The 20,687-nt window shown below is 40.7% G+C and overlaps 1 protein-coding gene across 3 annotated transcripts in view; it reads left to right on the top strand.

Moving 5' to 3' along the window:
- Positions 1-9,631: 9,631 nt before the first annotated feature.
- The window catches only part of DENND1B (DENN domain containing 1B), a 365,288-nt gene continuing 354,232 nt past the window's right edge, over positions 9,632-20,687 (top strand). For all 3 annotated transcript variants that reach the window (XM_074222288.1, XM_074222287.1, XM_074222286.1), the window contains exons 1-2: positions 9,632-9,723; positions 12,043-12,107. In XM_074222288.1, coding sequence (XP_074078389.1) covers positions 9,707-9,723; positions 12,043-12,107 — 82 coding nt within the window. In that variant the 5' untranslated portion in view covers positions 9,632-9,706. The remainder of the gene's footprint in view (positions 9,724-12,042; positions 12,108-20,687) is intronic.

The raw sequence follows: 20,687 nt of genomic DNA, 5'->3' as shown, positions 1-20,687 counted from the left end.
TTTTAAGATTTTGCTATGTAGACATAAAGCAATATTTGACCTCTTGACTTTAAACTAGAAGCTTATTCCTCACTTGGGACTGCCTTTCAAATCCACAAACAACAGTATTATCACTACAATAGTTACCAGTTTTCTCTGGCAAAGTATAGTGGTGAAAAAATGGTCACCATGTTTCAGACCCCTTTTGAGCCTAGAGAATGTCCAATTTAGAGGTGGTTTCCAATTCAAGAAGATCTTGTTTTCCAACTGCTCATTTGCAAGTAAGTTGTTTGGAACTTGACATTTTTTTTCTGTAGAAACAATGTTATAAATGTTGACTAGATTATCAGTTCAGACCACAAAAGACAGTTTATCACATAATGAACATGAAGTACAGTACTCATAGTATTAGTTCAACTATACAGTCATTACTTAAAACATTGTTTCTATGAGAAGTAACAACTTAAGTTCTAACTGGAGAAGCTAGGAATGCACTCTTCCCTCTCAGTGACAACAGCAGGTATTTTTGAATAGTCCCAATATCCAGGTAAAATGGCCATTTCTGAATTGAGAAACAAAGGACAGTTGTCCAATGTTTCCCCAGGATGCTCCAAACTAGCAAATCCTTTCACTTCATTGTTGCTATCTCCTTTCCTGGCTACTTCCATTTTTGGAACACTGACCCATCCTTGAACTGTTCTCTCATAGAGATTATTAATATCAACCCTTAGCTTGTGTGCACAAATCCTTATTGTATTCTGTTTTAAGGACCCTGTTTCTTGATATATGTGCAGTGGGCTTGCTGGTTTTGGTTTTACATATCTATTCAAATGAGATAATGTATTATTTGTAAACACCAAAGTGCTGTATGTTAGCTCTACTTAATCCCTGATGTCCTAATTTTCTTGCTCCTCCCTAATAGGAGAGTTTCAGACTCATTAATATGTCTCCCATTCAACCCATTCCATTGGGGAAAAATGAAGACAGAAGTAGTTTCTGTTTAAATAATGGGTGGAGTAATATACCAAACTCTAGCAGTAGAAGTTTTGTTATTAATGAAGGAAAATTCAATTGGAGAAACTGATTTTTTTCAACCACTCCTTACCACATAGGATGCACCCAGTGAGGAACTTCCTGTTCCAGTGCAGATTAGTACCTGCTCTGCAGCAGTTTCCTTCAGTTTCCTTATTTCTCCTTCACATTTCAAAATTTTTTCTCCTGTCTTTTACTTATTTATTCAGTCACAGAAGATAAAAGTAGCCTTTTTCTTTGTCAAGTCCAATTCATTCATCTGAACCAAGGATACCAAACTCTCCTGTATACCTCACAATTTTGTTTCACCAATCACCCTATCTTTGATGGATCTTGAAGCCTTCTCTTGCTATTGGATTCTTTCCTTCTGCCTACAAATGTGCTCAGACTGCCCTAGCTTAAAAATACCCTATTCCTGACATTACTGCTTATTCATTTTTTTTTCTTGCTCTCTCCTTCCCCACTAGAGAGAATAAGTTATAGACTTTCTTCTTCATCAGCACTCATTCTCTGTTGCCTGATATCCACCATAAAGTTGCTCTTAGATGACTGTTGACCTACTATTTCAAAATTCAGGAATCTTTTTCTTTTTTCTTTTCAGTCATCATCCTCTTTGACCTTGCCAACATTGTAAACTTTTGACCACTCTCTCTTTGGTGTTCTTTCTTCTTTGTTTTCATGATATTTTTGTATTCTTTTTTTCCTCTTTTTGGGGGGTTATTTTTAACATTTTTTTTCTTTCTCTTAATACCCTCTCAAGGTCATCTTCCAAGAGTCTGTCCTGAAATTTTAACTTTATTTTTATCTAATTCCTTATACTGGAATAGAGGGTATATTCATTATAAAAAATGTCTAAAATTAGTTTTTTTAAGCACTGGAACAGATTCAGATCAAGAATTATTTGTTAAGTGCCTAGCACATACACATGTATTAAAGACTGGGAATACAAAGATGGAAAATGACATCACAAAGATATGAGGATATGGCTTGTACACAAATGACAATAGAGTAAAATGTGATAGGGCAAAAAACAGATTCAAGAAAAGAATCCTAGGAAATTTCGAAGTGGAAGAGACTCCCAGGTTTTATTTTCCTCAGTTCTTTTTTTTTTGATCCTACATACCTAATCAAAAGACAAATCTTGCTGCTTCTACCTCATTTCTTCTGCCCCATTTTCATCAATCATACCAAGCAAATGCTTGTTGACTACTTGATTGAGAGATGGGAGTATCTTATAGTTACTATTGAATATTCATTTCCCAAAGGGTGTTCCCTAGGTTTCAGAATGTAATACTCTTGTTGCTCAAATTATAAGGGATATTTCAGAGAGAGGTTAAGAAGAAACTTGAGTCTTTCCTGACTTCCTGTGTAGGGAAGATTAGGTAAACTTTTTTTTTTGATTGTTTTTTGCAAGGCAAACAGGGCTAAGTGGCTTGCCCAAGGCCACACAGCTAGGTAATTATTAAGTGTCTGAGACCGGATTTGAACCCAAGTACTCCTGTCTCCAGGGCCCGTGCTTTATCCACTATGCCACCTAGCCACCCCTAGATTAGGTAAACGTAATGGAGATGGTAACACCTAGTCCAAGTCTGGAAGGAAGAGAAGGATTTCAATAGAAGATTGGGCATAGAACTACATAAATGAATGGGGAAGGGAGTGTGGAACAGAAAAGAAGAGGTCATTAACTAGTAGTCTAGTTTTGATGGGATCTATAGAGAAGCAGAGTAATGTGGAATATGGAAAAGTAGTCTGAAGTCCTATTGTCGAGATCCTTAAATGCCAAGTTAAGGAAATGTTATTTTATCTTTTGGAAAATAGTCAAATAAATAATTGATTGAAAGAGAAACAAAAATCCAATCTTGCTTATTATATCTTGACTATTCAAAAGCTATGGACTAGGTGAACAAAATATAGCCTCATAAAATTTCTTGATTGAAGTAACAGTAAAGATTGTTTTTATAATCATCTGCTTTCCAATAATAAACAAAGGATAAAACAGGAAGGCATGCTTGCCAAAGGTATTTGCTACTGCTAGGAAGTAAGTGAGCACTTGCCCTATATGAGTTCTTCATAAAATAATCTTTTTTGGCAAATGTACCTCTGACATTCCAACAACATGGGCAGTTCATCATAGTTGTGCTCTCTATAGTAATGTTTGAATGCTTGGTAGTTTAACTTGAGAAAGGCCCTCAGATATCTTCTCCTACCAGGTGATCTTTAGAAACTTTCTAAGACAATTTAAATGGAAGCAATTCAATTTCCTGTCATGGTGCTGTTAGAATAACCAGGTTTCCCAGGTATAGAGCCATGAGATCAAAACAATGACTCTGTAGTCTTTCAGTTTGGTAGTCAGTCTAATACCTCTTCTCCCACATTTTCTTTTGGCGTCTCCCAAATCCTGAGCTAGCTCTGACAATACCTGTCATTATAATGGTAATATATAATATTATAATATATAATACACAATATATTATAATATATAATAATATAATATATAATAATAATCATTATTATTATGTACCTCCTAGGAAAAAAAAAACACTGTCAAGGGAAGTGAACTTATCTGCAGAATTCAAAACTTTTCCATTTACTGTAATTGATGGTTTCACATATGGATAGTGTGATGCTGGCTGAGGAGCACCTGTGTTTTCTTGGTGTCATGAGAGCATCATCCACTATCCAGAATCTGGGCAAGCATGCCAACAGGAAATTGATGTACAATATCATTGAACTTCTCCAAGCAATCAAATATTGACATAATTTTCTGTAAGCCCTCATGACTGATAATATCAAAGACTTTGATTAGATTTGCAAATATTGTATATAGATCTCTTGGAATTTTTCTTGGAGTTGTTGGGGAGCAAATACCCTTTCTGAAGCCACACAACCTCTCAGGAAGGTGACCATCTTCTAGATGAAGGATCAGTCTATTAAGGAGGATTCTGGAAAGAATCTTACCAGCAAAAACTAAAAGAGAAACACCTCTGTGATTGCTATTCCCCTTATCTTTATAGAGATGGACAATGGAGGCATCTTTGAATTCCTGGGGGATAATCTCTTCATGTCATATAACATAATTTCATTCAGCTTTTGGATGAGCAATGAATCCCCCCACCTTGTGGATCTCAGCTGAAATAAAATCAGCACCTGGTGCTTTGCCACTTGAAAGGAATCTAATGGTATTCAGAACATCTTCTTCAGTTGGAACTTCAGCTATGGACTGGTTGATTTCAATTTGAGGTAAAAGATGAATGACTTCTGCATTGGTTGATGACGATTTTAAGAACACAATGGGGCAGTTAGGAGACACAATGGATAGAGCACCAGCCCTGGGGTCAGGAGGACCTGAGTTCAAATTCAGCCTCAGATACTTAATCATTACCCTAGCTGTGTGACCTTGGGCAAGTCACTTAACCCCATTGTCTTGCACCCCCCCAACGGACACAATGAACACAATGGAAGTATTCAGTCAATCTCTAGTTTCTTGTCCCTATCCCTGATCCTTGTGGCTCCATCATCACTGAGTAGTTGAGATGAACCATATGACTTTGGCTCATAAATAGCATTCAGGGCCTCATAAAAGCACTTTGGAGTGTTTCTATCTGCATAAAACTGAATTTCATTTGCCTTCTTATTGAACGAAGAATAATGCATTTCTCGTTTTTCATTTAGTAGCATCTGTATTTTCTCATCATTTTCATGAAACCCAATCTTGATGATTGTGAATGTTCTGACCCAAATGTACAATGAATGCAGTGCTGTACACCAAACCTCTGAAAGCTGCCCATTCTTTTTTTGCTCTATTGTTGCCAACTGTGTGGTTCAGTTTTCCCTCCAAGTAAGCAACAAAATGTGCCAGTTCAAAGAAGCCCTCTAATCTCTTGATATTAATTCTTCTAGTAGTCACTTTGCCCTGGAGTTGCTGCTTCAGTTGAATGTGAATATTTAGCTTGAAGAGGATGAATCTGTGATCAGTCCAGCACTCAGTGCCACACATTGCCTTCATCACTCTCATATCCCATTTATCTCTTCCACTTACAATCACATAGTATATTGGAAGTCAATGTTTGCTGCAAGGGTACATCCATGAAGTTTTATTGCATTTAGGCAAATGGAAGACAGTATTTATGATGAGAAGGTCCTGAGATGCACAAGTCTTCAAAAGTAGGTGATCATTACTGTTGCTGTTTCTGACTCTATTCCTCCCAAGGATTCCCTGCCTTATCTGGTAGTCTGAGCCTACTCTAGTATTAAAGTCACCCAGAACTGTCTTCTTTTGGTACATTGATTGTAAGGTTCTCTGGAACTTCACAAATTTTTTCTTTGACTTCACCAGAGTTCTTCATGGTGTAAGCTAGGCACTGATGATGGTGACTTGACATTTTCCTGTAAGTGGCATTCTTATTGTCATGAGCCTGTCATTTGCAGCTTTTGATAGGCATTCAAGCTTGTTGACTAGTTTTTTGTTTTTGCTTTTGCTTTTGCAAGGCAATGGGTGTCTGGGGTCAAATTTGAACTCAGGTCTTCCTGACTCCTGGGTTAGTGCTCTAGCTACTGCTCTACCTAGCTGCCCTGACTAGATTAGTTTTGATGGCAAAACCTACTCCAGCTTCATGGTGCTCCCCTTCACTGTGAATGATGTAGAAAAAAGTATGTCCAGCTCTGACTTCAGTAAGCTGACCTTCATTTGCCAGTCTTGTTTCACTCAGGGCTGCTATTTGGATATGATAATTGATGAGTTCTCTTGAACTTTGAATAACTGAAGTTCAGGATGCTTAGAAGCCCATAGAAAGGTATGTGGTGGTGGTGGGGAGAGTAAATTTACAGAATATTGCCCATGAAAACCAAAGTAGGTTATGTAAAGGATGTCATCAAAGAAATGTAGGACTGGAAGGAAAAGGTGAGGCCTATCATTTAAGAAAGGCAAAGATGGCAAATACATTGAATGATCTATTTGTATGGCTCCAGTGTCAAGATATGGAGAAGTTTCCAGCAAGTTGGGTAGTGGATTCATGGAAGGGCATGGGCAGGATGGGATGAACATGGATAGGTTGGCATTGGTGGAGTAATCACATTGATGAAGATTCCCAGAGTAACATTGGATATAAAAAATATTTCTTCTATAAGATAACCAAATTTGAATAATTATTTTTTATGTTCTTTGGCATGGTGTCCACTTATTTGAATAATCTGGGAAATGGAGGGGTAAGTATTGTATTCATCCTTCCCCATCCTCCTACCCTAACCTCAAACTGCTGATGCAGGGACAATTAGCGATGCTTTGTATTCTACATGCCATAGGGAAGACTTAATTATAACGAAAGAAGAAGTTCCACAAATTCAGTCGAGTATAGAGAGGAAGTGGTTTTCACTTCAGAGAGCAAAGTGAAGCTTAGTAATATCTGTAAAAAGAATTGTAATTGTAAGAGAATATATGCAGTATGTGTAATTAAAGAGAATGCTTTGAAATTCATAGAATAATTTTTCAAAGAACTTCAAAAGTTTTAGTAATATTCATTTGAATCTCATGTCTTAGTGTGAAACACAAATTGGTAATTCCCATTTATACAACTATGACAATTGAGAAACTTAAGTAAAAGGTCTCATCCAAAGATGTGTTAATGTCAAACCAAAAACCACATAATGCGTTTGATAATTCATATGTCTTTATTCTGTTTCTTTCTCTCTTCTTTCTTTCCTGCTTGGTCCCTGGTAATGCTACATTTTTTTTTTTAACACCCTGGACTGCTGATCACACAACATGCAATATGAGTAGAAAGCCTGTCCAGTGTGAGAAAAAATGGCCTAATGATTGAGTTCTGAAGATGCCTAGTCTGAAATTAATATGTCTAACACCAAAGTAATGCCACATTTTGTGTGATTTCTGCCATTTGTGTGGAACAGCAGAAGAAAAACTTGAAGGAAAACATCATGGCTTGAAGCTTTCTCATTTGTAAAATGAGGAGGGTTGAACTAGATGACCTTTTAAGCTCATTTTTTCTGCCTCCTATAATCTGGTTCTCTGCTCTGTCATATGGCAATGCAAGTTAGTGAGAAGACCATTGCCATCCTTTCAAGGGAAAGTCTGTGAGAAATTGGTATTCCAACACCTCCCATCCCTTTAAATTCCTCTTTAAGGATTGTCAATACTGTTGATGCTCTGTTAGTATAACCTAAGATAAAATAAATCTCCATATTTTATAAGTAAAGTGTACCAAAGTTTAGTGAAGCCAAACGTCATTTATTAAGTATAACTTATTACTCTGCTAATCTATTACTCATTAATTAACCTATTATTCTACTAAATAAACACTGGATCTACAAAGAGAGGTTAAAAAATAGGTGGGGGGGTGAGGCAATATGAAAAAGAACTACTACACAATCTCTCTCTCTAAATTTATATATATATATATATATATATATGTCTGTCTGTCTATCTGTCCCTCTCTCTCTCTCTCTTTATATATATATGATGATCGAGAGAGAGTCTCAGAGGGAAGGCATTAGTATTAGGGAGGAATTGGGTAAAGATTTTTTGCAAAAGGAGAGATCTTAGCTGGTACTTGAAGAAAGTCAAGGATGGAGACAAAACTGTGCAGATATATACATATATGTGTATATATGTACATATATATTTACATATCCATACCCATGTCTGTCTGTTTATCTATCATCTATCTATCTGTCTATCTATGTTCCTTGAGGGCAGGGACTGTCTTTTGTCTCTTTTTGTATGCACAGTGCACGTAAAAAAAGGCATCTAATAAATAGTTATTAAATTTAGTGTCAGGAGGCACCTAATTATTGTATTATCTCTGAAGTTTAATTTACCTCTTTGCCCCACACAAGGCCGTAGGGGGTGAATCGGGGAGGGTCCCCCGCGGCCGACGCCGCGTGTGAGGTGGGCAGGTGCACAGTCCGGCCGACTCATCCCCGCCCGCGCCCCTTCCTCCGCGGGCAGTGGGGGCGCGAGGCGGGGCGGCCCGGGGCCGCGGTGTGCGGGCCGCACCGGCGCCTTGGGGAGCGCGGGCGGGGGGCTGAGTCAGGCCGGGGCGCGTGCCGGGCCGGGCCGCCCTCCTCCCCCCTCCCTCCTCCCCCCCTCCCCCCTCCCCGCCGGGCCGCCCTCCCCCCTCCCCTCCCCTCCCCGCCGGGACGCCCTCCCTCCCTCCTCCCCCCTCCCCGCCGGGCCGCCCTCCCTCCCCCCTCCCCCGCCGGGCCGCCCCCCTCCCCTCCCCGCCGGGCCGCCCTCCCTCCTCCCTCCCCCCTCCCCCCTCCCCTCCCCGCCGGGCCGCCCTCCTCCCCCCCTCCCCCCTCCCCGCTGGGCCGCCCTCCCTCCCTCCTCCCCCCTCCCCGCCGGGCCGCCCTCCTCCCCCTCCCCCCTCCCCTCCCCGCCGGGCCGCCCTCCCTCCCCCCTCCCCCGCCGGGCCGCCCTCCTCCCCTCCCCGCCGGGCCGCCCTCCCTCCCCCCTCCCCCCTCCCCTCCCCGCCGGGCCGCCCTCCTCCCCCCTCCCCCCTCCCCGCTGGGCCGCCCTCCCTCCCTCCTCCCCCCTCCCCGCCGGGCCGCCCTCCTCCCCCTCCCCCCTCCCCTCCCCGCCGGGCCGCCCTCCCTCCCCCCTCCCCCGCCGGGCCGCCCTCCTCCCCTCCCCGCCGGGCCGCCCTCCCTCCCCCCTCCCCCCTCCCCTCCCCGCCGGGCCGCCCTCCCTCCCTCTCCCTCTCTCCCCCCTCCCCGCCGGGCCGCCCTCCCTCCCCCCTCCCCCCTCCCCCTCCCCACCGGGCCGCCCTCCCTCCCTCCTCCCCCCCCTCCCCCGCCGGGCCGCCCTCCTCCCCCTCCCCCCCTCCCCTCCCCGCCGGGCCGCCCTCCTCCCCCCTCCCCCCTCCCCGCCGGGCCGCCCTCCCTCCCCCCTCCCCCCTCCCCCGCCGGGCCGCCCTCCTCCCCCCTCCCCCCTCCCCGCCGGGCCGCCCTCCCTCCCCCCTCCCCCCTCCCCGCCGGGCCGCCCTCCCTCCTCCCTCCCTCCTCCCCCCTCCCCCGCCGGGCCGCCCTCCCTCCCTCCTCCCCCTCCCCTCCCCGCCGGGCCGCCCTCCCTCCCCCCTCCCCCCTCCCCGCCGGGCCGCCCTCCCTCCCTCCTCCCCCCTCCCCTCCCCGCCGGGCCGCCCTCCCTCCCCCCTCCCCCCTCCCCGCCGGGCCGCCCTCCCTCCCTCCTCCCCCCCTCCCCTCCCCGCCGGGCCGCCCTCCCTCCCTCCTCCCCCCCTCCCCGCCGGGCCGCCCTCCCTCCCCCCTCCCCCCTCCCCGCCGGGCCGCCCTCCCTCCCTCCCCTCCCCGCCGGGCCGCCCTCCCTCCCTCCTCCCCCCTCCCCGCCGGGCCGCCCTCCTCCCCCTCCCCCCTCCCCCCTCCCCTCCCCGCCGGGCCCGAGCCCAGGTGCCGCGGCCGCGGCGCCCCTCCCCCAGCGCACTTCCTGGTTCGCCGCGGTGCCGGCGCCGCGGCAGGAACTGGGGGCCGGAGCCCGCGGGGGCGGGGAGCGGTCGGGGCCGGGCCCAGGGACGCCGCCGCCGGAGGCACGGGCCGTGGCTCCGCGGCCCCGACGCCCCCGGCCCAGCCCAGCGCGCAGCCCCGGCCCGAGCGAGCCGCGCCCCCCCGGAGGGGCCGCCCCGGGGCTGGCGGCGGCGCGGCGGGCCGAGCCCGCACCCGACATGTAATCATGGACTGCAGGACCAAGTGAGTGGGGGCGGGGGCCCCGGGAGGCGGCTAGGCCGCAAAGCCTCCCTCCCCGGCCCCGGAGCAGCGCGGGGCGCCGCGGCCGGGGCGCCCCAGCCCGTGCGGGAGCGGATGGGGAGGGAGCCGGCCGGGCGGGGGAGCGCGTCCGGGGGGCGAGGGCAGCGCGGCGGGGGCAGCGGGGCTCCTCTCGGGCCCCGGCGTGCGCCGGCAGAGCTGCGGCTTGTGCTTGCTGCCCGAGCTGCGGCTTGTGCTTGCTGTCCGCAGCTTTCCTGCCCTCCAGGTGCAAGCGCTTCAGGCTTGGGGCCTGGGGCCGCGGGGGGCCGGGAGCCCCTGTACCCACAAGGTGTGCCCACACTCACCCAGCCAAGCGGGGACGCCGCTCCATCGCGGGGTTACGGCTCATGCTCCAATATGTGTCTTGGAGACATGGCGTGTTAGCTATGTTTCTGGAAATCAGACCCCCGTAAATAATAAATAATGATACCTAACATTTTTAAGTTTGTAGAGTGCCGTATTTGTTCTCTTCACCGTGCCACTGCTAGTGATTTAATAATTGTTTAATTTGGCACATAAAGATAGCTGGGAAAGGCAGGTTTATTTTCGGGAATTATAACATGATGTAAATCAGACAAAATCACAGCTAGCATTTTTATAGGGCTGTTGTGGCTAGGGATACAATATTATTTAACTTGGCAATAAGGACATTTGGGAATAATGACATTTTGTAAATAAGACGGAAGAGTTATCGCAAGCATTTACCCGCCGCTTTTAAGGTTTTTCAAAGCATTGTGTATATCATTTTATTTGATCCTAGAAAAGTTTCTGATTTCTTAATGAAATTGTTCAGGGCCAAATGGCATAACATGTAAAGTGCTTTTGCAAACCTTACAATAATACTAAATCCTAGCTAATATTTTGTCAACTGATTTTTGGGAAAGGCTACTTCTTTCTCTCTTTCTTTTCAACCCTTTTTAAATAACATATTTACATTTGAGTGAAATTTAATTTTAAAGTTTAGGAACTATGGAGCAATTTTCACGTATCACCTAGTGAATCTGAACAGTGAAATAATTTAGAATTATAGGGAAGTTTTCTATGATCCATATTTTTGCTTAAATAATGATTAACTCTCCCCTAGATGATGTTAAATGTGAAAGAGTATATAATAATAATTTAGAACTATATAATTTGTAACAAGTTTTTGGTGGCCTTGCATTTATACTTAAATAATGATTGACTTTTCAGTAGCAAGTTTTTCATAGGTCACAGGAAATGATCTCAAAACTAATCAGCTTTTCCCCACTGCCACCTCCCATTACTAATGTTATGGGAGTATTGAATCCTTCAGAATTGCCCCTTGAAATAAATTGGGAATGAATGAGCAAGGAAAGAGTACTTAATCCAAAAATACACGATGATCACTTTTTGTGACAATAGACATTTTGTAATTCACAAACTTTTTTTTTTGGTTGCTAATTTCTGTGAAGGATTCTCTATCTTCTGAAAGAAAGAACAATTTTAAAGCAAAGTACCAAGATATTAAAACTCCAGGAATTCATGTAAACAGAAATGGATTAATCTTTTCTGTTCTACCAGAAAAGGAGATTTATGTGTGTTTTTACAAATCACATTCTTAGATGAATACAGTACTTAGGTAGATGACCAGAAAAACAAACAAAAAAAACAAAACCACATTTTTTCCTAAAGGATGATTAATATAAAAATAGAATTCTTTGCCATAGCCCTAAAGTTTCTTTTCAGATAATCTAATAATAAAATACAAAACTTTAAACATATAACCAAATTTATGAATAGTCCTATTGACATTTTTATAGTGGTCTTACTTTTGGTGTAAAGGTTTTGTCACCATAAAACAGCTTTTGTAAACCAGATTTGGCTTTTAAAATTTTTTTTCCTTCCTTAGTTTATCAACTTTTTAAAGAATTAGGGAGGCTCTTTTGTATATTTCCTTTTTTTTTTTATTAGATTCAGTGAAGTATGGTAAAGATGACAATGAGGATGAAAGCTTGTAATAAAAATTTTATGGAGTAAACTGAGAAAATGAAAAACATTATTTTACTATTAAGAAACAAGTTTTGGGGCCAGCTAGGTGGCACAGTGAGTAGAGTACCATCCCTGGAGTCAGGAGGACTTAAGTCTGACTTAAGTCAGACACTTAATAATTACCTTTCTGTGTGGCAAGTCACTTGACCACCTTGCCTTAAATAAATTTTTTTTAAAGATGCTTTCATTAAAAAATAAATAAGTTTCAAAATTCATTCTTTCTGCATAAATTTAACTGAGTTCTTTTCCTTATAGAGAAAATCCAGAAAGAACATTCGACTTGGTGTTGAAGGTGAAATGTCATGCTATTGAGAATGAAGGTACTTCTCTTTTTTTAAGAGTTTTTTTTCTATCACTACACATATTAATGTTGAGTTTGAAATATGATAACACCAACAATGAGTGGCAAATATGTGCTCTGCAGCTGTCTGAGATTACTGTTGGCAAATACTGTGAAATAAGTAAATCATATCTACAGTTTGAATTTCTTTCAGTTTACTTTGTTACTTAATAGGTTTACTTTCATCTTCCATGATCATTGCAGATCTTCCATTATATCTTGCCAATACTATGGAAATTCCACCAATTTTACCTTAAAGCTTCTTCTCAAGTGGTATACGGTAGAAAGCTGATTTTAGTGTCAAAAAGACTTGGAATCAGGTTCCTCCTGTGACCACTGATTTTGTGACCCTGGGCAAATCACTAGACATCTCAGTGCCTCAGGCATTTCTCTAAAACTCTAAGTTGCTGAGAAAGTACTGTTCTGCATTTTTAAGGGATGTTCCTCACTGGGAACTTCTTATATGAATCTGGCTTTAAAAAAAAAAAGGAAAAACAAAAGAAAAAGAAAAGAAATATATCAAACTTTTAAAATGCACTTTACTTTCCTGAATTGGAGGAATGTTACTAATCAAATACTTTAGTCATGAAAATTGTTAAGGAGGGAGGCATTGTAGTATGGTTTGATGAGTGTTAGGTGTGGAATCTGGAGAGACTTAGATTCAACTCCTATCTCTGGCATTTATTAATTGTATGATAATTTGACTAGTCATTTAACCTTCCTTAGCATTATTTTATTAATATGTAAATTGGATATAATACCTTTAGTTCTTCTCTCATAGGATTGTTGATGGGCTCCAATGAAATAATACTTGAAAGAGTGCTTTGTAAATCTTTTTTGTCAATTATTATTTCTGAGTTTTATCAATTGTTCTCTCATCTTTGGTTTAATAGGGGGAAAGAAGGAATTCCTCTTGCTTTTTCATGCCTTTAAGCTAGCATGATTTTTACGAAATGATCAGATTTGTTAGTCATCTGTGGGGTAATCAAATTCTAAGTAGGTCTTTATTAGCTTTTTAACTGGATATAGAATTCTGTAGCATTCAGGTGGACTCTGGTGAAAAGTCGAGGACCATTCCTTTTTACTTTTGCTACCAAATTCAGCAGCAAATGTGATCGAAAGTGTCAGGTTAGTGTCAACTTGCTGGGAACAATTACATTAGAAAAGAGGAACTGGTTGGCTCATTGGAAAACTAGGTTTACCTTCATATGTTAAAATCTTAGCTCAGCTGCCACTCTGTGACGTCTTTAATTTCATTAAGTCACTGAAGCAGAAAGATTTGCTACTGGCAAAATTTTGTTCAAATATTATTAAGCTTTATCCTTTTTTAACGTACCTTTATTACATTTGTGTATTTTCAGTCTTCTCATGACCATTGAAGTTCTTCCTCCAGATTAAACTGGATTTATCATTCCCTACTCCTTCTCCTTCTCCATTGAAACACTAAACCATCATAATTTGACTTTTGGTCCAAAGTCTCTAGTATATTTTCCATAATTGGTTTTAGAGAGTGAAGTAAAACTCACAAGTAAGGTTTTGTAAAGTACTTTGGGAAGATACAATATAAAAAAATTTTAAAATATACGCTATAGTTATTTCTTGTAAAATTATGTTTTGCCTACATATCACAATTCTTTTATTTGACAGTCTATCAGCAAGCATTTATTGAGGAAAGCAACTATGGGTGAAGGAAGGACTAGGAAAAACCTTGCTCAGTGTGAGAATTGAACTGAATCTTGAAGAATCTAGAGAAACTAGGAGTGTGAGGTATGGAGGGAGGGCATTCCAGTCATGGGGCATAGATGAAATTAGGAAGAGGAGTGTACTGTAAGAATAGTAAGTAGGACAGTATACCTGGATTATAGAGTTTGTGGAGGTGGATAAGTGCAAGAAGACTAAGAGTCAGAAAGGAACCAGTTTTTGAATGTTTTAAATGCTAAACAGAGGGCTTTATATGTGATCCTGGAGGTAATATTTGGAGTTTATTGTGTAATGGAGTTACATGGTTAGGTTTTTGCTTCAGGAAAATTACTTTCAACTGACGTGAGGATGAAATGGGGAGCAGAGGAGCTTGAGTACGAGATTAAGGAAGGAAGTAATAAAGGTCTACTTCAAGGTGGTGACTTTTTTGTGTTTACATGAAATATGTTGTGAAGGTAAAATGACAAGACCTAGCAATAGAATGGATGTGTAGGGTGAGTGTAATTGTATAGAAGATGACACTGAGGTTACAAGCCTGGGTAACTGGGATAATGTACTACTTGTTAGTATTAGGAAAGTTGGAAAGAGAATGGGGAAGATAAATTTGTTTGTTTGTTTTATACATGTTGAATTTGAGATCCCTGTGGGATGTCCAACTTGAGATATTCAAAAGGAAGTTGGTGATAATGTGACTGGAACTTTAAATTAGGAGAAAGATTTAGGTCAGCTTGATAGAGCTGGGAATCATCTATGACAAGGCTGTCCAAACTATGACCTGGGGGGGGGGGCTGCCTGTGGGTTTTTAATTTTTTAATTTTTACTTCTTATGACCAAAAAAAATAAAATAATAATTTGCATAGAATGTATATTAGATTTTTTTAATTCTATCACTAATAAATAACATAGTTGATGTTAATTTTCTTTGGTGTTTTTAGGCACTATTACAAATGGAACATATCACATAGAATTTTCAATCGACCTGTGGGATATGTTCTGTCTGTACAGTGATGTAGACTAGTCAATATGCACACTTGTGTTGTTGCTTTGTCCTTTTGTGCTTGCTATTGCCCTTTGTTTCTTTGCCTCTCATATTGATGTCGTGCGTTCCCCCACTTTCTAGGAAGTTAAAAGTACCATGACTTTTCATAGTGTTTGCTAAACCTAACTAAGGTAAGACAACAAATAAACTATTATATTAGTGTACTGTAGTTTTTATTCTAGGTGTGGCCCTTGAATAGTTATTTTAATGGCACCCTAAGGTTGGACAGCACTCATCTGTGATAATTCAAGCCATGGCACTTGATAACACATTAAATGAGATAGCATAGGGATAGAAAAGATGAACCAGAACAGTCTTGTAAGCTGTCTATTATGTGATCCTGAAAGCTCCCTCCCCCCAAAAACCTGAGAAGTAGTCCTCAGATATTTAGATGAGTAAAGAAAGAGTTGTTACAAAAGTCCAGAGAGTTAATGTTATACAGGAGGAGATGGTTGTAGTCTGATTCAAAAGCTATTAATGTTTAGGTCAAAAAGGATTAGAGTTGAAGAAAGGCCCCTGAACTTGGCAATTAAATTTTGAGGAAAACAGTTTCAATTGAATGATGATGTTAAAAATTAGACTGCAGAGGGTTTAGAATTTAGTAAGAAGAGATAGGTGGGGGCACCTAGCATAGAGAGCTTTTTCCATTTCAGCTAAGAAATATGGAGGAGAGAGCTGGGACCTTGTCTAGAAGTGGTGGTTGGATCAAGTGAAGATTTATTTTAAGCATGGGAGAGATACAGTTGTTCTTGTAGAGCTGAAGGGAAGGAGCCCATAGATAAGGAGATAATGGAGGTAAGAGAAAAATACAGATAATATGGGGGCATTATGTAGGAGAGTTTGAGAGAGGATTAGTTAGGGTGGTAGGGATCCTCAGAATATGTTTTTACCCCTTCTATGAGGGTAGAAGTGGTGGAAAGGCAGAAAGGAGAATGCCATTAGGCTCAAAAGATAATGGCTACCAAGATTTTGGGTAAATAAATTTGGATTGAAAAAATTAAGGAGTGGTTTGCTTAGTGGTGATAAGAGGAAGAATTTCAAGTCTTCCACCATAACTAGGGAATCAGGGATATGAGTGAACATGCAACCAATATTTTTTGTATGGTTTTATTTTTCCTACTGAAATTTCAGAACATTTTTAATCCCTTACTATTATTATTGTAATTTATTCCATATTCCACAGTCCACCAAAGAAAGTTTAGCTCATTATTGATTTTTCAGCAAGTCTTTTGCTGCTTTTCTTCCTACCCTTTTTTTTTTTTAAAGTTTTTGCAAGGGAATGGGGTTAAGTGGCTTGCCCAAGGCCACACAGCTAGGTAATTCTTAAGTGTCTGAGGCTGGATCTGAACTCAGGTACTCCTGACTCCAGGGCCGGTGCTCTGTCCACTGTGCCCCCTAGTCACCCCTACATTTGTTTTTAGTGGAGTTACATAGTTTGTTTACAGTAAGATACATTTGATATATTATTACTGTTTAAATTGATGTTGGTTAAATTCTTGAGTTAGCAGTGGCAAATCACAATACAAGTCAGAGATTGTTTCAATTTTCTCTTCCATAGCTTGGGGGTTAGGGATGTGGTGCTCCTGCAATCAGGAAAATTCTTGTCTTTGATCCTTCATGCTAGAGAAGAAGTCTGAATTATTATGATATTAAGAGATAATCCACAATACTATATTATTGTTGACACATTGTTACATTTCTGAGTTCTTAAACTTTTTCTGTTATCTGCAGTCTGTCATGTATTGTCCATAGCTTCCACAAAACTTCCAAAATATCTATATTTAATTTCTTTTTTTAACATTCATCTATCTGCAAATTTAGGAGTTCCACATTTTTCTACCCCCTTTAATGTTTAGCATATTTATATATTAGTCATGTTGTGAAAGAGGAATTAGAACTAAGGGGAAGAAAAAAACCATGAGAAAGGAAGGAATTACATAAAATATATTTTAAAAAAGTGAACTTAGTATGCATTCAGAATCTGTAGCTTTTTCCTCTGGATGTGGATATTATTGCCCATAGCAGGTGTCTCAGGCTTGTCCTTGATCTCAGAACTGCTGAGGGGAGCTGCATCCATCATAGTAGATAATCTCACAATATTGCAGTTAATTTCTACAATGTTCTTTTAGTCCTGCTTACTTCACTCAGCATTATTTCATATAATACCCTCTAAATACAATCCCTTCAACTCTATTCGATCTTCATTAGCTAAAATTCTGGCTAGAGTTCATCATATCCTATACCCATTCCCTCTCTCTAAGTATGTTTCTTTTAATTATCCAAAGAGAAATACAATTTTCAAGGGTTACAAATATATCTTCCCTTGTAGGGAGATATATATGTGTGTGTGTGTGTGTGTGTGTGTGTGTGTATACACATATACATACAGTTTAATATTCTTAACTAGCATTTTCCTCCTTTTTGTTCATCTTTTTATGCATTTCTTAAGTCTTGTATTTGAAGTTCAGATTTTCTTTTTAATGCTGGATTTTTTAAAAGAAAACTTTGCAAGTCCTCTACTTCATTGAAAATCCATCTTAATTCATCTTTTCCCCTGAAAGAATATGCTGAATTTTGTAGGGTAGTTAATTCTATCATATTCCAGGCCCTCTAATACTTTAATGTTGAAAAGTCCTGTGTAATTCTGATTGTGATTCCTTAATATTTAAAGTGCTTCTTTTTGACTGATTGAAGTATTTTCTCCTTTAGCTGAGAATTCTGGAAGCTGGCTATAATATTCCTTGGAGTTTTTATTCAGGGGATTCTTTCTTGAAATGATCTGTGGGTTCTTTCAAGGACTCTTTTGTTTTCTAGTTCTAGGATGTCAGGGCAGTTTTTTATGATAATTTTCTGTAAGATATTTTCTTGGTTCTTTTTTGTTTTTTTTTGTTTTTTTGCAAGGCAATGGGGGGTTAAGTGACTTGCCTAAGGTCACACAGGTAATTTATTAAGTGTCTGAGTCTGGATTTGAACTCAGGTCCTCCTGACTTCAGGGCCGGTGTTCTAGCCACTGTGCCACCTAGCTGCTCCCTGGGTTCCTTTTTATTTTTTTATTTTTTATTTTTTAGGTTTTTGCAAGGCAAATGGGGTTAAGTGGCTTGCCCAAGGCCACACAGCTAGGTAATTATTAAGTGTCTGAGATCAAATTTGAACCCAGGTACTCCTGACTCCAGGGCTGGTGCTTTATCTATCCACTGTGCCACCTAGCCGCCCCTGGGTTCCTTTTTTAATTGAGGATTTCAGGTAGACCATTAATTTATAAATTTTCTCTCTTGGATCTATTTTCCAGTTCATTTTTTTTCTAAAAGCTACTTTACATTTTCTTCTATTTTCTAGCCTTTTGGATTTGTTTGATGGAATCTTGGTGACTCATAGAGGCAGTTAGTTCCATTTGTCCAATTCTAATTTTTAGGGTTTTATTTTTGTGTGGAATAAAAATCCACCTAAACAAAATATAGAGGGGCAGCTAGGTGGCTAATGATAAGTACTAAGAAGACCTTGCATACTCAGACATTAATTCATTTAGATAGACCACAAAAGGTAATTTTTTTCTGATACCCTCACCATCTGGTTGGTGAGGTAATACTCCAAGAAAACATTTTATTCTTCTCTTTGTTACTGTGTAGACTTTTCACATAATGATTGTAACTCTGAAAACCTTAATCAGGTTGGAAGAGAGGAGGCTAGGGATGGGGGAATCATGCTAGGCCATATAATCTACTTGACTATCACCTCTGGGTAGCTCCTTGATCTTCACTACCTTTGTGAGACTTGGAGTATGCTCTTTTCTTGAGAAAAGCCAAATTAAACTTTCTTTTTTGCTCAGAGGAGTCTCTCTATTTTTTTTTTTTAGGTTTTTTTGCAAGGCAAATGGGGTTAAGTGGCTTTCCCAAGACACACAGCTAGGTAATTATTAAGTGTCTGAGACCGGATTTGAAGCCAGGTACTCCTGACTCCAAGGCCGGTGCTTTATCCACTACGCCACCTAGCCACCCCTCTAGCAATGATTTTTATCCCTAAATTTTAATTTCTCAAGAATAGTTTCATAAATACCCTCTTAAGACCTTAAATTTAGTATTTTACAAATCAATGATTTTCTTCAGTTAGTTTTTGTGCTTCCTTTTCCAGTTGGTTGATTTTACTTTTAAATGAATTATTTTCCTTTTCCAGTTGATTAGATTTACTTTTTGATGGGTTATATTCTTTTTCTAGTTGGTCATTTTTACTTTTAAAGGAGTTGATTTCTTCCATCAACTGTTCATAATTCTCCTTCATGGCTCTCATTTCTTTTTTCATTTTTCTTATTCTTCTATTCTTTGGTTTTGAAAAAACTTTTTGAGCTCTTCTAAGAGATTTTGGACTTGGGACCAATTCACAGACTTTCTTGAGGCTTTACCTGAAGGCAATTTGTCTCTGCTTTCTTCTTCTAAATTGACATTTTCTTTGTCTTTATCAGAATAGTAGCTAGCTTTCTATGGTTAGTGATCTTTTTGTTTTTTTGCTCATTTTGATATATTGAGTTTGTTCCTGGGGTACATGGAGTATCATCTCAAGCTTTTTATACTGGGACCAGGATCTGGTCCCTAGTTTATTGCTACCCCAAGGCCTTGCCTCTGTAGCCCAGACTTTATCTATGTAGCTATTTGTTCCCAACCAAGTCCTACTTGTTGCCCAAGTGTTCCTAAAACTTGGACTTTGTCTGGGGTTGAGACCTTCCTTCTTGGGCTACTATCAAGTTGGCTTGCTGAACCAGGGCCTGGGCTGTGCAGTGACTAAGAACCTCCAGCTCTTTCTTGTCCTCCTGCCTATGCTGGGTTATACTTCCCCTTTATATCCTGGAAGAGACAGACCTTTGCAGAAGATCCTTCATGATATCTTGAGTTGAGAACTTGTTTTGCTCTTTTTATGTTGGGATCTGTAGCTTTAAGGTCTGTGTAGAGGCTTCATTTAGAGTTGTGTCAGGAAAGTCTTGGAGAACTTACTAACTTTACCTTGGTTCCACCCTGGAAGTCCCCCACCCATTTAATTTCTTATGATATACTGATATCATATTCTTATGATATATATTCAAGATATATTGAGACTGTGATGGGTATAGTCAAGATATAGAAGGGATAATTGTATTTTCTTTTTGATTGATTTAATAGTTGATAACTCTTGATCACATGTTATGTGTATAATCTATTATTTCTAGTGAATCTAATTTCTTCATAAAGATAATAAAATTGCTATTTTTGCATGGGTTTGTATAACACATCTAACATTTAATGTGTACTTAACAACATTTGAAAAAAACCCTTATTCTCGATGGTTGAGCAGCAAAGTCAAAAATTAAAGAATTCTTACCAAAATTGCATTACCTTCAGTTCCATGGAACAACATATACACAGAATAAAATAAAATATTAAACAAATTAATACAGAGTACTTTCTGAGGGTAATAATAGCAACTGGAGGAATCAGGATAGGCCTTGTTTTAGAGTTAGTACTTTAGCTAAGCATTGAAAGAAATTGAGATTGTTACAGTGCAGATAAATCCTTTATCTGAAAGAGTTTGGATATTTGGATATCAAGGTTGCTACTTCCTTAATTTTTCAGGAGCATAATATGTAGGTTATTACTTAAAATATCTTTAGATATAAAGGTTTATTGATGTGGTTTATAGCTGCTATTCATTTAGGTTAAGGTGAAGTCCTTTATCCATCTTTTTTTCCCTTTAGATAAGCAATCAGTATGTGTTATTAATAGTATTAATCGCCTCCTGTATATGAGGCATTGTGCTAAGTACTGGGGAATACAAAGAAAGGCTAAGGAAAGTACT

This window comes from Macrotis lagotis, chromosome 2 (assembly GCF_037893015.1).
Source record: "Macrotis lagotis isolate mMagLag1 chromosome 2, bilby.v1.9.chrom.fasta, whole genome shotgun sequence".
In the NCBI taxonomy this organism is placed as follows: Eukaryota; Metazoa; Chordata; class Mammalia; order Peramelemorphia; family Peramelidae; genus Macrotis; species Macrotis lagotis.
This window is presented reverse-complemented; position numbering and strand designations above follow the sequence as displayed.